Below are 20,192 nucleotides of genomic sequence, written 5' to 3' on the forward strand. Positions count from 1 at the left end.
AGAGCTCCCCACCAAGATACACTGAACAGGGCACTGTGCAGATCATAACTGTAGAAGAATTTAGTCTAAAAGACTCACTGGAGAGCAGGTGAACAGGCACAGACAGGCACGGATGTGGTGACCTGAACTCCAGCTGCAGGTATTCAGGTCCCAAGCTTCCAGTCCAGAGTTATTGGACCATGTTTTTTTCTGTTCCTTGTCTGGCAGCACGATGCTACTGTAGTCATTGCTGCATCTCTCGCTGGGAGTTCACGTTCTCCATCCCAGCAGCACTTAGACAAAAAAAAAAGAGAATCAGTGCTGCTTATAACACTTGACTCAAGTGTAAGCTTTCCCAAGAGGGGATGAGGAAAAGGCTGAGGTACTTAATGCCTTCTTTGCCTCAGTCTTTAATTGTAAAGAAAGTTGTTCCGTCTGTGTACAAACCCAGGAGCTAGAGGAGCAAAATGAGGCTCCCGTGATCCAAGAGGAGGTGGTCAGAGCCTTGCTAGCCCGACTAGACACCCACAAGTCTATGGGGCCGGACGGGATTCATCCAAGGGTATTGAAGGAGCTGGCGGATGTGCTGGCCAAACCCCTTTCCATCATCTTCCAACAGTCCTGGAAGACTGGGGAAGTCCCACTGGACTGGAGGCTGGCTGATGTTGTGCCCATCTACGAGAAGGGCAGCAGGGAGGACCCAGGGAACTACAGGCCTGTCAGTCTGACCTCAGTGCCAGGGAAAGTCATGGAACACGTGATCTTGAGTGCTATCACGAAGCACATGCAAGAGAACCGGGTGATCAGGCCCAGTCAACAGGGGTTCACAAAAGGCAGGTCTTGCCAAACTAACCTGATCGCCTTCTATGACAAAGTGACTCGGCTGCTGGATGAGGGAAAGGCTGTGGATGTGGTCTTCCTGGACTTCAGTAAAGCCTTTGACACAGTTTCTCACAGCATTCTGCTTGAGAAACTGTCAGCCTCTGGCCTGGAGAGGCGCACACTCTCCTGGGTGGAAAACTGGTTGGATGGCCAGGCCCAGAGAGTGGTGGTAAATGGTGTGAAATCCAGCTGGAGGCCAGTGACAAGTGGGGTTCCCCAGGGCTCAGTGCTGGGTCCAGCCCCGTTCAATGTCTTTATCAATGACCCGGATGAAGGCATTGAGTGCACCCTTAGCAAGTTTGCAGACGACACTAAGCTGGGTGGAAGTGTCGATCTGCTGGAGGGTAGGGAGGCTCTGCAAAGGGATCTGGACACGCTGGACCACTGGGCTGAGTCCAATGGCATGAGGTTTAACAAGGTCAAATGCCGGGTCCTGCACTTGGGGCACAACAACCCTATGCAGTGCTACAGACTAGGAGAGGTCTGGCTAGAAAGCTGCCTGGAGGAGAGGGACCTGGGGGTGTTGGTTGACAGCCGACTGAACAAGAGCCAGCAGTGTGCCCAGGTGGCCAAGAAGGCCAATGGCATCTTGGCTTGTATCAGAAATGGTGTGACCAGCAGGTCCAGGGAGGTTATTCTCCCTCTGTACTCGGCACTGGTGAGACCGCTCCTCAAATCCTGTGTTCAGTTCTGGGCTCCTCACCACAAGAAGGATGTTGAGGCTCTGGAGTGAGTCCAGAGAAGAGCAACCAAGCTGGTGAGGGGGCTGGAGAGCAGGTCTTATGAGGAGCGGCTGAGAGAGCTGGGGTTGTTTAGCCTGGAGAAGAGGAGGCTGAGGGGAGACCTCATTGCTCTCTACAACTACCTGAAAGGAGGTTGTGGAGAGGAGGGTGCTGGCCTCTTCTCCCAAGTGACAGGGGACAGGACAAGAGGGAATGGCCTCAAGCTCCGCCAGGGGAGATTTAGGCTGGACATTAGGAAAAAAATTTTTCACAGAAAGGGTCGTTGGGCACTGGAACAGGCTACCCAGGGAGGTGGTTGATTCACCTTCCCTGGAGGTGTTTAAGGCACGGGTGGACGAGGTGCTAAGGGGAATGGTTTAGGTTGATAGGAATGGTTGGACTCGATGATCCGGTGGGTCTCTTCCATCCTGGTGATTCTATGATTCTATGATTCTTGTCGTGCAAGACACGAAACTAAAGCAACATTTAGAAAATTTGATTTAGTAATATTGAAGATGCTGACTTTCAAGTACTTCGTGATGGCGCTAAAGTAGCAGATGGCTAATTCGGTCAGATGCTCAGCCTGACCTGGCCTTCTGCAACCAAAGGATCTGAAAAATTCTCCAAAATCCAAGGAAATGTACTTTGGGGCTGCTGGCAACAAAGAGAAAATAAGGCCTCTGAATTCAATCCTTTTGCATTACCATTACCTTCCTGGTGAGGTGGGCCCCCAGCCAACAAACAGACTGGTTTCTAGCTTTTACTTAACCATGTGCATTTTAACAACATAATGTAGATAAACGCATACAGCTTTCTCCACAGTAGAAATTAATCACTTGATCCTATTCATTACCTTGTCTGAGTGAATCTATCTGCAGTTACCAAGGCAGTTAGCACACAATCTGAGCTAATGCAGAAGTGGGGAAATGGAGCTCTGACCAAAATGAGATGCTGTCATTCTGAATGATGCAGAAAGAAACCTCAATGACAAAGCGATGCAGATGAAATCAGGCTACATGTTTTGCAGCCAAACACACAAAACAAGAAACGAAAGCAACTCATGATGCTATCAGAATTATGGGCCAGTTTTCCCTCCCTCCCCGACTGGAGCAACTAGTGCAGCCTGTGGAGCGAGGCTCTGTGCTGAGGCAAGAGCCACGGCGGCCACAGGGCCAGGGCTCGCACCTCACCTAGCCAGCCTTCTGTCCTCTCCTTCCTGACTCTGTGTGTGTGTGTACAGGTCTGCTTGTCAGTCAGGACAAACTGAGAAGTCTCAGGGACTGATAAATCAGCAATTACAGAGCAAAGTCAACAAGAAAAGACTGCACCATGTTGGCTGGTGGGAGCGTTTGTTCAGGGAGGGGAGAGATCTCCAAGAGGAGATACAACTTTCACAGCATAGATAACAGGTTTCCTCTTGACATCAGTCCCTGATGAAGTTGATCCAACCTATAATATCTGTAAAACCAGTCTTTTGGCTTGGCTAACAAATGTAGTCATCCTGAAGCCTTAAAATATCTCATTTCAGTTGTACGCTTTGCTGTAAACTTCGTGTATTAACGTCAGGTGGATCAAATGTGATAAAAATGCCCAAAGAGGAATTCAGAAGTGCCAGAGTCAATGTTCAGCTTAAAGATTAATTTTTTAAACTTAGAGGCATTTATTGACATCTGTCTCTCTCATTAGGAGAGGAACATTAGAGCTGCTCTACTAAAACAGATCATTAACTGCAATACCTTCTTCCTGCCAGTGACCAGAACAGGCTGCTGTGTGAGAAACAGTCATAGATAAAGAAATCCTTTCCTGCCTTCATCAAACAGTGGTCGAAGGGCTTCCTGAGCCAAATGCTGTGAGCAAGCTACTATGTTTTGTACTCATCAATGTACCGATCCTCCATTAATCTGTCTTCTCCTTTTCCCACTTGCACTTTTGGCATCCAGCGCTTCACATGGCAACAAGTCCCACAGTTTAATTATGCACTGTGTGAAAAAGTACTTCCTTCTGTTTGTTTTAAACCTGCTAAAACAGAATGACAGGATGCGCAACAGAATTGCATGGGCAGACTTAAATGGGAAGATAATGTTGAATGACAATGGAAAATCAGTCTCAGTGTGGAGAACTGGAAACCAGCTTTGTTTTTGCTTTACTCTGACCACCAGTAGGGGTTAGTTAGTACTTCCTATTGTTCTTCTCCCTGTCATAAATAAGCCAATTTACCTGATTAGCATGAAGAGTTAGAAAACAACCTGAGTTCCCTACAAAATTGGGCAATGTTTGTCAGAAAAGTAAGGTCTGCCATCCTCCTTTTCTCTTAGGGTTAAAAAGATGTTTTGACCTGCCTGGGCAAGGAGGGCCTCTGAATTTGCATTTGAATTTGCTAGGTGATGTGACAGTTAAAAATGACAACATAATTTGGGGCTCTCATGGAGACATACCAAAGGGAAAGAGCAAGCGAGCTTCTCTTCTTGGAACTGAAGTGAGGTAGCATCTGGAAAAGGTGAGCACAGTTCTCCGCACCTCGTTACCAGGAAGACAAGCTGGAGGAAGTTCAGAGAAGAAAAGCCAACTGTGGCTATAAGAACTGGCTGATGAGAAAAACTACAAATAGCTGACAGCATCGTTTTCTAACCATCACTTAGGGAGTTAAGATGCCATAGTAACAGTTAACTAATGCTTTAAGTGCAAAACCTGCAGGAATGAGAGGAACTAGGTTTGTGTGGGACAAGAGAGTAGCATAAGTAATGATGAGCTTAGCAGAAAGAAAATGTAATAACAATACTTCACCATTCCTGGCCCTGCCTGATGTCTGGGTTTGACCTGGCAATTCCAGGTCTCACCACATAATGTTTGCCAGGAGCAGAGGTTATGATGCTTTTGCCCAGTGGAGAGAAGTGTGGGCACAATGTGGTCAGTGCTTGCCCGCAGTGATGAGGGGCTTGAGCCACCTACTCATGACCCAACGTAAAGGCCCAACTGGTGCTGCTGGAGCCATTGCTCTGCACGTCCCAAAACCAGACAGAAGTGCTGTTTGTGTCCCATTCACACTCCTGTCCGTGGCAATAGGTAGCAGGACCTTGACCTCGGTTCAGATGTTCTCTGGAGAGCACAAATCCCTGGATCTAACTTAGGGTGCAGGCAGATAGCTGAGACAGGATTAGTCGTTCCCTTTATCCATAGGTGTCAGTGTACTCCTAAGAAGTTATTCATGTCCTGAAACCCACAAATAGGGAGACTGCTGTGTCCAAAGCCCATAAATGAACTAAATATGAAGGAAACTGTACAAAAAATGAAACTGCAGCATGGAATGAAAATGCAAGAAAATGAAAAGAGCAGGCAGAAAATGAAAGAGCATCAGATTGCCACAGATGTAACAGCAGCAGGGTTTTGAGGAGTGCATGCTGTGTGGCAAACCTTGCCAATGAGACTTCCTTCTGCTAGCTTCTCTGATTATATGGTTATCTGGAGCATCCTGACTCTTCAGAAATTTACTCTTCAAGTGACACAGACTGAGGTTTTGACAGGCTGTGGTGCTCTCTCCCAAACAAACTCATTTATCTATAGAACACACTTATCCTGGCTAACTGACTTTAACATACATTCTTACAGTTTAATATTTTACAGGTGTCAGATGTGTGCTATGAAGGCTACATAAAGAGCAAGGTCATGTCTCCCAGTAGACTCAGTCCTGATGTGAAATGTAACATAATTTGAAAAGTACAAACCCAATAGAAAAGCAGCTCAGGAAGATACAGAAATGAAGCAATGCAGTAAGTGCTTGGTTCAAGCACATCCTAAAATTATATTGCTTACTTATCTTTGGAGGTAGACCATCCTGACTTGACTCTGTAATCATGGTCCAACTAAACCAGCCTTCACTTATGGTCGGATTTTCAGTACATCTGGGACTGCAGAAAAAGACCTTTTCTTCTGAAGCAATCTCCTAGAAGGTAACACAATGGCAAAAGTCAGGCAAAGTTCACCCAGTTCCTCCCAGGCTGTCAGATGTTCTTCAAGAAGAAAGGTGAGCTACTTCAGCCTTCAGTTTATATTGATGAGATCATATTAATTAATTGGTTAGATTACGTTAATCAATTCTGAAACTTTCATTGGCATGAACTTTTAAAGAAAATTACTGAAATTATTTTTTTTTTCTAAAGTCAGGTTACACAAATTTAAAACACAACTGTAGAGAGGGCAGCATATAAACTGTTCTCTAGGAGGAAGTTGTGTTTTCTCCAGTTAATTTCTAATACGTATTGGTAATTTTATATGAGGAATCATTTTGGTCTATTATAAATCTGTAATTAGCAGGCCTCTCACACAATCTACAATGTCTCTGAAGTTTCTATCCTGGTGAGCAGCCTGCTTCTTGTGTTTCTTCCCTAGATGTTCTACATATCCTGTGAGTCTGAACAGGTTTAAAAAATCCAGTGTTTGTTCACATGCTGATTGTATCTTTGGCTGTGCCTTGACATATGAAGAACTGCATGGATTACCATGTGACCCATGCGCATAACGTTCCTCATTGCTCGTCAGATGAATGATCCCCACAAACTGCATTGTCTGTTGCTGTTGGAGTCCCTGGAAGAGGACACAGTTTTGAACCATGAAAACTTGCTTCCTATGCTGGGCTAGGGGAGAAGCATGTGGAGCCCCAACACAGTGCTCCTTCTTCAGGCATTTCCTGCATGTGCCTGATCCAGCAGATGTACGTGCGAAACGGACTGTAGATCTGCCTCTGAATTACTCTGCTCTGAATTACAGCAGCTGAGATGAACAGTGTGCAAGCATCTACAAGGATATAGCACTGAGCTCTTGAAGTCCTGCTGCCTTTTCTCAGCAACTACGTACCACCTGTCTGGCTGCGGAAGGTAGCATTCAGACACCTGTTTGCATCTTTTTATAGCGATTTTGCTGTAAGGTTTTAAAGCAGTCACTTTAAAATAAAGTATGGTAAGAGATCAAGATTTGGATTAGCATCTGCATTGGGTTTGGCTCTGATGTCATTGTTTGAGTTCGAAGTAACATCTGGGCTATGGTTTAGACTCTGCAATACTAAAATTCCTGTGTCTGCACCTACAGTTTCAGGCCCCAGTACTGGCATGAGGTAAGATTACGAGGTGGCCAAACTAAGTCAGGATTGAGAAAGAGCAGCTCTTCTGAAAATTTAATCAAACCCAATCCTTAAAGTGTTAGGAAAGAACTGTAATGTTTTGAATACAGATTTTACATATATATATAGATTTTATATGGGTATATTTATTTTCATGTCAAGCATGATTTACTTTTTGGTTTGCTTTCACTAAAAGTGTTATAATGAGTACAAATCATGGTGTAGGTATTGCTGTCCTAGCATAGACTATCCTCCCAGTTCCCACTTATGTGTGTATTTGGTATAAAGTATCTTGCCATCAGCCTGATTTCATGCCTATCAAGAGAGCTGGACTGTCAGCTGCACAAGCATTTCAAGAGTTTTCCATGACCGGCACTGCCAGCACAGGGGAGCAAAGTGTGGAAATACAATAGCTCAATGAAGACAAATTTCCCCACTAGATTCCAGGGAAGAAAAATCAAAAACCCAGAAGGCTATGAAATAAACTCATAGGGCACAGTAAAGCATGCAGCTTTGAAAAAGCATTCCCCTTATTTCCAGACTCAAAAGGGACCTGGACGTTGACTTGCCTGACAGGTGATTATTGGTGGAGTGGGTGAATTAAATGAGACATTGCAAAGACCCACTTGGGATGGTTACCTACACCTTCCTCTGAGCCAGCGTGAGCTCACATCATTTCAGACAGCCAGAAGTGAATACAGAGCTAAAGCAAGGCTCTGTTTATTACATTATGCATGCTTTCAGAACAGTAAAAATAAACTAACTTGCTCCTATATCCCACACATTGAATGGAAGCCATTACCCTCCACTTCCACCGGGGAAAGCATCCTCGTTTTGCTTTATCTCCCAGATCACATGGGTTTCCTCTTCGCTCCGTGATAGCGTTATCAGGGGCCAAACCAGAGCTGTAGGCAGAGCTGGGCGTCTCTGAAGTCAGTCCTCCCCTATCCTGCGCATGTAGTAGAGCAAGCTGTGCAAAGGCCAGGTTAGCTGTGCTTCCAGGGGATGTGGCATCCTCCTGAGTCCCCATCACAGAGCAGAAATCCTCATCAGTAGGTGCCAAATACTCTGTGTAACTGAAAGTGCCGCTAGTAGCCTGGGAGACTGAGATTTTGCCACTATCAGGAAAACATGTGGTGTCATCAGAGCTAGCAGTAACTCTCCTGCCACCTCTGGTGTGAACTACCAGGGCATAACTGGCACAAGAAGGTCCTCTGGACTCAGAGAGTGGAGAATGGGTACTGTCTGTGACTGATGCTGCTGCGTTTCATCAGTCAATTCTGGGCTACGCAGTTTCCATTACAGGGAGACCTCAGCTCAGGAGCAGGAGCAAGAGGGTGAGATATCTGCTATAGGGAAACACTATTCTTCCCTTCATTTCTGCCGTTTAACATTGTACTTTACAAGATATTTCCATGTGCAACCATCAGGGCATATTCTGTCATTCAGTCATGAAAAAACGAATGCTTTGCCTATGAAAATCATCAGCTTCAGTGGACAAATTACACAAATTCTGATTCTGTCCTTAAGGCAATTCCTCCTCTAGCCTTTTTGTGCCAATTCTATCCAAGTATTTTGGCTGCTACCCATGGAAATGAAGCCTTTGAAGAGTTCCTGCACCTGAAAGTCTAGCAATCTATTTTTCAGATGAGGACAGATTTCAGCTCCATCCTTCTAGCTCCTGTTAAACAGCTATTAATAGGTAGATAAATTGTTATTGTAAGCTTCTATATTTGACTATTAACAGCAACTGAATGTGCGTATCAGCTCCAGATAAAACAAACCTACCCTGGGATTGATTTTTTGATGCCAAAATGATAAAGTTTGCTAAAAAATGTAGAGTGAATGTGTAAGCTCTGCAAAACATTAACAAAAATAACTAAGTAACATTCCCTACTCATACCTAATTCCTACTGACATCAAATTTAGCTGTGTGTACTTTGGACTCGTTTGAACTGTTACAGCGAAAAATCTTGCTGCACAAGTCCTCTTTGAAACATACAATGTTTTGTATTCTGACTACTCAGTAAAAAAAAAAAAAGAAAAAGAAAAAGATGTTTTGTCATCACTAGAGTTTAGGCAGATTCTCCATTGTCTGGTATCTTGTTATAGTCATTTATATCAACACAGAGTGGGTGTACAGTAGCCAGCAGTCTGTGTTAGCAGCATTTTACATTCAGTTTGCACTTACGTAACTGATTGTGCAAGATGTGAGAGACAATCTAGACCCTGGGAATTGTATGTATTTTGGGTGTAATCTTTATGTGTGTAGCCAACACATAAGAAAACAGGGAAGTTTTAACATGTTACAGTTGCCATCACCCCAAACAAATGTAATTAACCAAGCAGCTTTCAGTTGCACTTATAGGCAGGATCCAAAATAGCTCATGGTTTGTGGTGGCAGATACATAGGAAATATGAGCCTGTAAGGAACAATATATTGCTTTGTTTTTCATACCGTTGTTCACCACATTCTCATAATGGTCAGATAAGAAACTCTTCAGGCCAAGGAAGGGTTAGGAAAGCGCATTCCAAGAAAAACATTGAAGCCCATGTGGTTTTATAGGATGCTTCTTTGCAATTCAGAAGAATTGGTGAATTATGTCACACGTGAGCTGAATTAGATTTAAACTCTTGTTTAGAGAAGCTGGTATCATGGCAATCACTAGGATAGCCCAGTCCAGAAAGCAAGTGGTATGAATCTGTGTTTATAGTACGGGGCCATGTGTTCCTTCCTTTTACCACAGAGCCATTAATGTTGCATATCCTACTCTGCTAGTCAAGGTGTCTCAGAAGAGGTATTAACTATATTGGAGGCTAAAGGAAATGGAGGCACCTTACCAGTGTGCTCCCCCGAGAGTCTGGAACGTGTTGGCTTGGAAATCCTTGACAAGACTCAAAAGCACCATTAAAGTTTTCCTGCGGCTTTTTTTTTTCCTTCTCAGAGCTGTTGACAGTGTATGGGGAAAGGGCATTTGCTGGTGGCAGCATGTGTCTCATACCCACAAATATCCAGTGCCAAAGAAAGAAGAGCTCTCAAATCGTCAGAGAGCCAAGTGAGGCCCATGAGTGGCCTGAACATTTGCAAGGTGTCTGTGTCTTTAGTTTGGAATCTTTATTTTGCTTGACTGTAAATCACAGCCCCACGTGGAAGAGCAAAGGAAAAACCAAGGAGGCAACCCCTGGTTGACTTTTGGCTGGACACTTTGATCTCCCTAGTGGTGGGGGCACCGCAGGTTTTAAGAAAAGGAAGTCAAAACATCAGGGAAAAAAAAGCTGTTTTCCTCTAATCCAACGCTCAGAAACAGCTGAACCAGTTTCGCTGAAACCTTAAACACACTCAGCATGAGGCAGATTCCCCTAGAACAGAATTTTTTCCACCTGGATGATTTAAATTTGGCAAAATCATAATCAGATGAATGTAGAGATGTAGGATGGAAAAATGATAAGCTCCTGCCAGCTCTGCTTAGAATAATAGTTCACATGTTGTCCACCCATTTTTAGACCAAGATTCGTCTTGTTCTGCTACATCTAGTGAATCCCTTTAAGAATGACCTGAATTAATGCTTATGATGATCATAATTCATTTAGTAAATCAAATCATGATGGTGAGGATGAGGAATATCAAACAGATGAGTTATCTGGAAGATGGCAGCACCGACTGACATCACCCCGCAATGTACAGTCCCTCTGTCTGGAGCAGTCTGGCTTCTATGGTGCTAGGAAAATGGGAGAGGTGAACTCCCTCCTATTTCCTTCTTGGAAGGTGTTCAAGGCTGTGGCCACACCTCTCTTGGAAGAGTCTTGAAGTATTTTCAGTAATAGGAAGGGGTGGAATGGCTGCGGGATGGATCCTCTTGGAAAGCGCCCTGTAGCATTTGGGGATGACGGTGCTGGTAGCCTCCTCTGGCTGTTAAAAGATGGACTTTGCTGGATCACTCTCTAGTTCTGTACAGCCAGACACAGTTATTTCAGCTAAGAGTGATTAATCTCTGGTGTAACTCTCCTGAAGTCTGCAGTGTCATGCAGGGCGCTATTCTGGGTGAAACTCCCACTTTTGAGAGCAGAAACCGAGCAGGTACCATGCCAAAAAAATACATTAATGGTAACAGAACCTGCAAGGCATAGAAATAGTTCTGTTCTTTGAGACTCATTTCACTTAGAACTGTGAAGTAATTCATGTATTGCCCAGATTAACCAGCCTAGGAATCAGAAATCTTCTGTGGGCTGTTTATTGCAGATAACTGGGGGAGCGCTGGAAACACCACCTGCCATTTGTCGCTGGTTTGGAAATATTAATTTTCTGAATTTTTTTTTAAGGTTTGGGGGTGGGGATTTGGTTTTGTTTGTTTGTTTGTTTGACTGGTTTTTAAAGTATTTTCTTTTAACACATCTGCCCGGTGACCAGCTCCCTGCTGCCGTCCAGGTGTTTCATGTTAGTGCCACTCCCGAACCCAGTGACACAAAAATGCGAAAGGAAAGCGACGCTGCCCCTGCGGCCACCCGCAGCCGGTCTCCTGCAGCACCGGGAGCAGGAGGCTCCGCAGCCCCACCAGAGCCCGTGGGCTGCCCGCTCCTCCAGTAAGGGCTTCTTCCAGAGGCACCTGAGGGGCTCCGTCCTTGGGGAAAGCTGCTCCAGGCGGGATGGGCGCTGGAAGGGGAGGGCAAGAGGCTCAGGGCAGCGATGGAGCAGCCTTCGGGCGCGGCTCGTGGGCACTTGCGGGGCGGAGAGCAGCCGTCGAGGGCCCCCGGGGAGCCTGTTGGACCCCGTCCCCGCCGGCCCCCGGTCTGAGAGGCTCTCGAAGAGGCATATTTAACCCCCTTCTCCCCTCCCCGCCGCTGCCCTCCCCGCCCGCCCCGTCAGGAGCGCGTCCCGGGGTCTCGGGTTGTTATTGCGATTTCTTTCTTCCTTGAGCTCAGAACCCCTCGACGGCGGGGGATTTCGCGGAAAGTGAAGGGGAGGACAGGGCCCCGAAGTTATTACACGAAATAATGAGTTCTCCAGCCAATCCCTTCGGGCTGAGCTTGTGCCGGTGCGGGGATGCTCACATCCCACCCACCGCCCTCCAGAAATCCCCAGATTAGCAAGAAAACTTGGGGGTGTTTCAAGCGCATTCCAAGAAAATTAATGTGAACTATTTTTCCTTTTTTAAATCGGGAAAAGAGTGAATTCTCTGTCTCTCCCGAAGTTTTTCAGGTAAATTGGAGCGCTTTCCAAAGGGAACACGAAGAAATAATAGAAATATTAAAGCCTTATTTTGGTTGCGTTGGTCTTGTGGTGTCTACAGCATCTTACTTTAAGTGCCCGTTAGGCTGTAAAATACAGTCAAAACTGTATTCATCGCAGCAATATTGGTAATAATGGATTTTATCCGAAGCTGTGTTATCATCTCCTGTAACAGAAACTACAAACAACATTCACGTTCCAAAAGAAAGGGAAAAGGTTTTATTTAATCCAGAAAATAATTAAAATCTCATGTATTTTTATTGGTTTTAGTATCCAGCAGAGTGAAAATATTGAAACTCCGAGCCCCCTTGCATTAAAAAGTCACAACTGTTCAATTTTATTAGTTCTGACTGTGTGAAAAAAATCATAAGGACAACATTGAAAAAATCCAGGTTTTAGAGCCCCGAATGGCCATAAAAACAATAAAATCAACTATAAAACCTGCACTAGTGATATTAAAAAATTATGTAGTTCAATAAATGTGACATTTCATGAATGCAGATTTAATAGTCTCCAACCCGTGAAAGGAGGAAGGCTGAGGTCTAACAATTGAATTTGAAAGGGGCGACGCTGTGGAACTGCAAAATTAAGTGCCTCATTTTTCTTGTTAGGGATTATGCAGTGGTAGTGGAATGTAATAACTGTGCCATTAAAACTTCCTTTTAACAAGGCCTATTGCTGGTATAAAAGTCAGAAAAAATAATCTCTTCCTCTATTTATTTGTTTTCCAATGATACAGAAAAACATGTTTGTTTTTTTTTTCTTTTTGCTTAAACTTGTTCTCAGGATTTTGAATCGACAGCTTGTAAAATATTGTGGAGGCCCTTCGTACCGCTGCCTTGTATCACACACGTCGTTATTCCAGGGGGCAACGGGTCATCGGTTTACTGTACATTTATTAAGTAAATCAAGCTGCAAATCCAACACTTCCAGATGAAAACATCAGCTAAACCCCTTGGAAAGAGCAATGCCTGGGAGACTGAGCACCGAAAGAAAAAATAATCAAAACTGTCAGCTCGTTTTACGTGTACCTGATATTTACAAGACACAAGACCACGCTTTAAAGGTGAGATTTGGCATTTGTTAACAATGTAAAGAAAAAAGCCCCACAACCTCCCTATATTATTAAAATATATATATATTTCCATTTCACCAACACCCTTTCGTCTTATTCTGAGCCTCTTAGTTATTAACGTCTTCGTGGGTTTGAAATGGAGACCTTTTAATAAAAGAAAGTCGGTTAACCCCGCACCTGCTCTTCCTTCACAGCTTTCCGTGCTCGGAGACGGAGACGGGGGACAGGGATGGGGACGGGGCACAGGGACGGGGAATAGGGACAGGAGATGGAGATGGGGGATAGGGATGGGGACGGGGCACAGGGACAGGGGATGGAGGTGGGGGATAGGGATGGGGACGGGCGGCCGTCGGGGCTGCAGCCTCCGCTCCCGCGGCCGGGGAGAAGGCGGGTCCCGGTGCCGTCGGGGCGAGTCCCCGGGCGGGTGTCGGGGAGAGCGGAGCCGCTGCCGCCCCCCGGCCGGCTGGCAGAGGCGCAGGAGCCGCGCGGACGGCAGGGAACCCCCGGCGGGGGTGAACGAACGGCACCGGCGCTGCTGGGGCTGCCGGGGAGCGGGGCCGCCGCGCACCGCCCCTCGCCCCCCGCAGGCTCCCGGCGGCCGTCGGGGCGCGGAGCGGAAAACCGTCCGGCACGGCATCGCGCCCCGCCAGGTCTCGGCCGGTCCGGGAGCCCTTCGCGCCCCCTTCGCGGGCCGCGCAGCCAGGCGGCGCCCGCGGGGCCCTTGCCGAAGCGCGCGGAAAAGGGCGAGCCCCGGGAGGTGGCCGCGCACCCCCTCCTCCGCCTCCTCCGCCGACCCAGGGCCGGGCCGCCCCTCTGGGGGCCGCGCTCGCCGCCGCGGGGACGCCCGAAGCGCGGGAGCCACCAGGGGCAGCGCGGGGACCCCCGACCGGGGCCGTCGGGGCGCGGGCCGCCCGGGCTCCCCGGGGCCGCGGCGGAGGCCTCTCGGCGCCGCGGGGAGTTCGCTCGGGACGGGGCGGGGGGGAGGGCGGGGGGAGCGCTCGGCGGCTGGGGGGCGGTTTCCCCCTTCCCTGTCCGGGCTCATTGGCTGCACGGAGCTGCGGCAGGAAGGGGACAGCGACCACGCGGGCTCCGCCCCGCGCCGATAGAAACCTATCGAAGGGTAACCCGAGCCCAGAGAAACCCGCGGCGGCGGTGCCAGCAGGCGGGCAGCCGCCGCGGTCGGAGCCGGCTCCTGCGCGGGGGCGGCCGGCCGCTCGCTATGCAGTACCAGCCGCCGGGCGCCGCGCCGGCACCGCTGGGCGTCCCGCTGTACGCGCCCACGCCGCTGCTGCAGCCCGCGCACCCCACGCCCTTCTACATCGAGGACATCCTGGGCCGCGGCCCCGCCGCCGCCCCGGCCCCCCACTCCCTGCCCGCCCCGCCGACGCTGCCGTCGCCCAACTCCTCCTTCACCAGCCTGGTGCCCCCGTACCGGGCCCCCGTCTACGAGCCGACCCCCATCCACCCGGCCTTCTCACACCACCTCGCAGCCACCTACGGCACCGGCGCCTACGCCGGGCCCCTCTACTCCTTCCCCCGCGCCGTCGGCGACTACGCGCACGCCCTGATCCGGCAGGACCCCCTGGGTAAGCCGTGTTCCCCCCTCCCGCCCCCAGGCTCCGGGTCCCAGGCTCCGGGTCCCTTCCCGTCCCGCCGTCGGGGCTGGGGGGCAGCGGGGAGTGACCGCGACGCGCCCCTCGCGCCCGTCTCCCTCCGGTCCCCGTCTGATTTCCAGTAAATTAAAGCCGCGCTCCGGCGCTGGCAGCGAGACCGCAGTGCGCGCCCGCGGTGACTCAGATTTGTTTTCCTTCAAGCGAGTGACTCTGACAGTGTCCTTAGTTAATGTCGCGTGTGGTTTTGGTGGGGAGCTTTAATTATACCGGGAGATCGCGTGGCAGATCTCGGCTTTTTTCCTGCGGTGGACGCGAAAAACGGCCGGGAGGCTCCGCTCGCCGCGTCCCCCCGACGGGGCGGCGCGGGGGCAGCGGGGCCGGTGCGGGGCTGCGGCGCTCTCCCTTCGGGATTGCAAAACTGGACCTGACTCACCGCGCCGGTGCAGTGAAAAGAGGCTGACCCTTTCCGTTCATACAGGAAACCTTGAGCTCTCGATAGGAGTAAATCTGGTTTCAGAAGCTGTTAAGTGTTTTCCTGGCCGCCCGAAGCAGGCTCTTCCCCGGCAGTCGTGCACATTGCTGATTACTTTATCGACATCCTCAATACACACAAATTCAGGAAACACTCGACTTTTGATAGCCGGGATCCGTTTTTCTGATATTGTTCATTTCCTCTGTGTGGGATGTGACTTTATGACAGCTAAAATAACCAGTCGCTTCCTATTTTTTGAGCCTGTTTTGCACCAGAATTACTAAAGCCTGACGCAAGCAAAATCTTGAAAAACAATGCAGCGAATTTCAAAGGGTGCAGGCAGCAAGACAGAAAGACAAACAGAGTGACTCAGTGGCCCCGGCCGGAGGCTCCGGCCCCGGGACGAGCTGCCGCCCCTCCGCGGGGCTGAGCCCGGGGGCACCTGGATCCCGGGGGCACCTGGAGGCGAGTCCCCGTCCCGGGGTCGCTTCTTGCCCCGAGGGGAGCGGGGGACACGCCGTGACCTGGTGTGGACGCATCCCCGGCCCCCCGTGTCCCCCGCTTGGCGGCGCGGAGCGAGGCAGCCGGTATCTTTGGGGCTGCCAGGGCAGAAGGAAGCAAAGGTCTATTTTTTTTTTCCTCCTCTCTCTCTCTTTTCTTTGCGAGATAGACCAACAGGAAACACATTGACGGAAATGTTGCCAAAACCCGTAGAGTGGCTTTAACTGGTCTCTCTCTTCGGCGGGGGTGAAAAATCAGAGGCGGCGACTGGGAACGGGGGGAAACGAAGACGCTGAGCGGGCGCTGAGCGGGCGCTGAGCGGGGCTCGGGCGCTGACCCCGGCGCTGTGCTTCTCTTTGAAGGGAAGCCCCTGCTCTGGAGCCCCTTCATCCAGCGGCCGCTGCACAAGAGGAAAGGGGGGCAGGTCCGTTTCTCCAACGACCAGACCGTCGAGCTGGAGAAGAAGTTCGAGACGCAGAAATACCTCTCCCCGCCGGAGAGAAAGCGCCTGGCCAAGATGCTGCAGCTCAGCGAGAGGCAGGTGAGGCCGGAGAAGCGCCCCGTCCCCGAGCATCCCCGGGCGGCCGGGGGGGACGCGGTGGGGCGGCACCTACTCTGTGCCCCTGGCTCAGGTTTAGGGCCCCTGGCTCGGGTTTAGGGCTCCTGGCGCTTTCCCGCTCCCAGACTACCCCGTTCCTTCTCTCGTTGTCGTTGCTTAGGTCAAAACGTGGTTTCAGAATCGCAGAGCCAAATGGAGGCGTCTAAAGCAGGTACGGGGATGTTTCTGTTTCTATAGAAAGAAGTATTTTAATTGTCTTATCTTATTGCAGTGCTCGCCTATTCCAGGTTGTATGCAGAAGTCATCTGAAAGGCTGTTTAACCTCTTCACCTTGATTAAAAAGACAAATAGTCATGCTGGAATCCATGAGGGCTCGTTCAGGCAGCACTAACGTTAAAAGCTCCTAATGTAGTTCCTATATCAATTATGCCCGGCTTTCACACACTGCCTGTTAAAACTCCACGCTAATTGTTTTGTAAACCCATATGTTGTTTAGCCAATTAATCTGGAGAAGATAAGTAATTGTTAGTAAATTACTTAAGCGGTTGTTTTGGAGAAGGGTATTTAGTGGTCTTTTAAATCACCCTTTCTTAATAGACACTAGTCGATTTATTCTGCAGACCTTGGGAGAGGCAGGTACAAAGGCCTTGTTTTTTTTTAAGACCCACATGGAAAATAGAGTAGCTTTTACTTTTTGTTTACAGTTACAGCCTATGAGGCCAAGAGGTTGAAGTGGTTTCCCTTCCCTTAAAAATTGTGCTTCAGCAGATAAATCTTTTTCTTACAGCCCAGAGGGCCCAATCCTGTCTGGCTCAGTCAGAGCAAGGCCGAGGCTCAGAGGTTTGTGGAGTTCCCCACATTGTGCCCTGAGTATGGCTGCAGTAAGTGTGACAGGGACAGCTGAGTTATACTGGTAAATCAGCCTTTAGCATAAAAATAATAAGAAAACTAGTCACAGAGCCATGGTCTACATGTATTTGTTCTGTGACCTTTCGCTGGGTTTAACCCGTACTTCAATTAATAGTTTAATAAAACCACTTTGCTCTGGCCACGGAGAGGCCAGGTCCCAGCGGTGCCTCTGCAGTGGGGCCCAACCTGCGCCACAGTGTCCAGAGAGCTGCCTTGGGATCTCAGCCATTTTAAGTCATTTCCTCCTTTTCATTCAGTCGCATGCATTTCTCCGAGCCCACATGGTTATATCATGGGTACGTGTCTCTGCCTGCTTTCTCTTTGCTTCCGAGTATCATTTCATGCCCCCTTAGGGGACTGGGCTCTGCAGACGGCTGCCAATGCAGGGCTACTCCTGCCTTGGAAATGGGCTTTTGTTTTGGTTTGTTTTTAATGTTGAGGGTTTTAATATTGAGTTTTAGCTTAATTAGTAATTTTTTCCCATTTGCTTTTGGGCCGCTGATGGATTCAGCCTCCTGCCTTTTGCCATTGCATGTAATTAAAGAAAGATCAGGGCAGGAGGAAGCTGCGTGTCAGTGTTTGTAGACTCATAATAAACATTTGCTTTGCTAAAGACAAAAGTTCAGAGGTTCCTGGGCTCTAGCAGCTCCTGACTCTTTTGAAGTGGATGTGATATCCATTGCCAAGGAGCCTTACTCAAGGCAGCAGCCCCTGTGGCTGGTGGGGAGTGGGATCAGAGCTGAGCCCCTGTGTGCCCAGCCCTAGCCCACTTAAGGAGGTTTATGGACAGGACCCCTGAGGAAGTAGCAGGACACCTGCCTTTTCCTGCAGGAAACCCGAGGTGGTTTTACCACCCAGCATAACAGCAATTCCTTGGCCTCCTGGCTCCATGGCCCATATTTCCATATAAAGCAGGCTTCTTTCATTGCAGGAGAATCCTCAGGCTGCCAAAAAAGAAGACATGGAAGGTGCTGACAGGCACAGTGAGCAAAGGCCGGAGAGCCGTGCGACCCCTGAGCAGAAGGGTAAGGAGGTCTCCCTGGATGGCTCGCAGTACACCCCCTCGCCAGCCTCACAGGAGGACCTGGAATCAGACGTCTCCAATGACTCCGATCAAGAAGTGGACATTGAAGGCGATAAAGGCTATTATAATCCTACCCACTAACGGCCCCATGCAGAGAGTGGACCCTAACTTGGCTTGGACTTTACCAGGGGCTGGTTTGGAAGAATACTGTGCTATGGGAGAAAGCGTTCACTGTTCCACTGAAAGAAAAAACAACAACAAAACACCAAATAGACTCGTTTTATAATAAGCAGAGAAAGAAAGATGTATTTTCCGCAAACAGTTCGTTTTCAGCAGATCTCTAATTTGTTCAAAGGAACATGGTTTGTATTTAATTATTTGTAAGTTATATTTGTACATTAATCAATGTTCTAACTGGAATATAATACTGGAACCTGTCCTTACTCATGGAGCGGGGGTCCTGAATCAGCTGCTGTTGGTGATCAGGCAAAACTCCTCTCTAGCTAGTGTGGAAGTGAGTACAGATTGCAGGTCTAAGCCCTTTGTATAACAAATGTAGTTTAAGTAGATTAATTTAAACACCCTTTGCAAGCAGAGAAACATACTCTGTGAAATAGGGAGGGATTTGACCATCCCGACAAGTGCCTTATGCTCGCACACTTTTCCCTGCTGTGGTGCTCTGCTGAGACATCATTCATCAGGGAGAGTCTTTGGGCAGATTAATTTTTCTTCTTGTTTGAGATGACATGTGCCTTCTCAGATTTTTGAGGACTTTGCCCTGCAATCTGGACAGTTCCATTTGCAGGGAAAAAAAAACCAAACGTATTTTTCTTCTTGAAAATCTCTAGTGCTGTTTTTTACAGATTTTTGTATTTGAAACAAAAATGCAGGGAGTGATAGTGCCCTGCTGTCGGAGGGGCATCAGCTGTGGGGGCACAGCTGTGGGAAGAGAATGCCCATTGTATACATATCTGCTTCTGTATATACTAGTTTTCTTTAAAAGTCTTGCGGTTTTATACCTCACGTTGTTCATATTTTGTACATATTTGTTCAATGTTAAAACAAAAAAAAAAAGCAAAACCTGGTATTTAATTTTTGATGGACTCGTCTGTGAAATAAAACTCGGCTCTGCATCAACAGCGTCGCTGGCTGTCCAGTAAATGGAAGGAGAACTGCTGAACCTCCACTGCTCGTCCCAGGCGTGGAATGGGCTTTTCTCTCCGGTCTCCGCTGCCCCGTGGGAGCCCTCGCGTTGCAGGGATCTCGCGTGGTCTCATTGTTTCTTTTGTTTTTTCTTTTTTTTTTTTTTCTGTTTTCCAGCCTGCCACCTGCATCTCGGGTTTGTGCCCGCTCGGGAAAGGTCTTCGCGGCGGGAGGAGGAGAGAAAGGTCCGTGCGAGCCCCGGCTGGAAGCGCAGGTGCCGATCCCCTAGTCGCCCCAAGCCCGGGGGGGTCCGGGGGTAGCGGGCATCGACCCCAGCTGGGAGCCGCTGACCCGCCTGAGTCAACAGTGCTTATTCATCGCCCTTTCTCCGAAACGATGGGGGCGCGGGGAAGGAGCCGGGATCCCGGAGGAGGACGGGAAACGTGCATGCCGGGGAGCCCCGCACCCTCCAGGCTCTGCCGCCCCCCGACCCTGCGGGCAGGAACCGCCCCCCGGCGGCTGTTAGTGCCGGGAAAGGCTCTTGGGGAGCAGCAAATGACTGGGGGGGGGGGGACACGACGGACCCTTAGGGCAACAGGTGAGTCGCGTCTGAGAGGGCGAACGCAGCTGAATTTTCTGAATAACCTTCAGCTTGAGCTTCGGCTTTATTCGTTTAGAACTGCGCTCGGAACGCGGCCCGAAGGCGCGGAGCGAAGCGGGAGGTTCCGTTGCCACCTGTTGGCGGGGGCTGCGAGGAGAGGAGAAGCCCGGGGGTGGCGGGGACGAGCCTGGAGCGCTCCCCGCTCGGCAGCCCCGGGAACGACCACGGGTGCTATTGCCCTGTCCTAGCGCCGGGATGGGTCCGCGCAAGAAGGGGTCGCCCTCAGGGGCAGCGAGCGTGCGGCCAAGATTTCTCCATCCTTCGCCTCTCCCCCTCTCTCAAGAGCTGCCGTCGCGGGTCTCACCCGGGCCC

At 49.2% G+C, this 20,192-nt stretch overlaps 1 protein-coding gene across 1 annotated transcript; it reads left to right on the plus strand.

The window, feature by feature from the left end:
- The first annotated feature begins 14,116 nt into the window (after positions 1 to 14,116).
- Positions 14,117 to 19,207, plus strand: HHEX (hematopoietically expressed homeobox). Its single transcript, XM_069863987.1, has 4 exons — positions 14,117 to 14,584; positions 15,947 to 16,125; positions 16,304 to 16,354; positions 17,984 to 19,207. The coding sequence occupies exons 1-4, from the start codon at positions 14,218 to 14,220 to the stop codon at positions 18,215 to 18,217; spliced, it is 831 nt and encodes a 276-aa protein (XP_069720088.1). The 5' UTR covers positions 14,117 to 14,217; the 3' UTR covers positions 18,218 to 19,207.
- The last annotated feature ends 985 nt before the right edge of the window (positions 19,208 to 20,192 follow it).

Source organism: Phaenicophaeus curvirostris, chromosome 9 (assembly GCF_032191515.1).
Source record: "Phaenicophaeus curvirostris isolate KB17595 chromosome 9, BPBGC_Pcur_1.0, whole genome shotgun sequence".
Classification (NCBI taxonomy): Eukaryota; Metazoa; Chordata; class Aves; order Cuculiformes; family Cuculidae; genus Phaenicophaeus; species Phaenicophaeus curvirostris.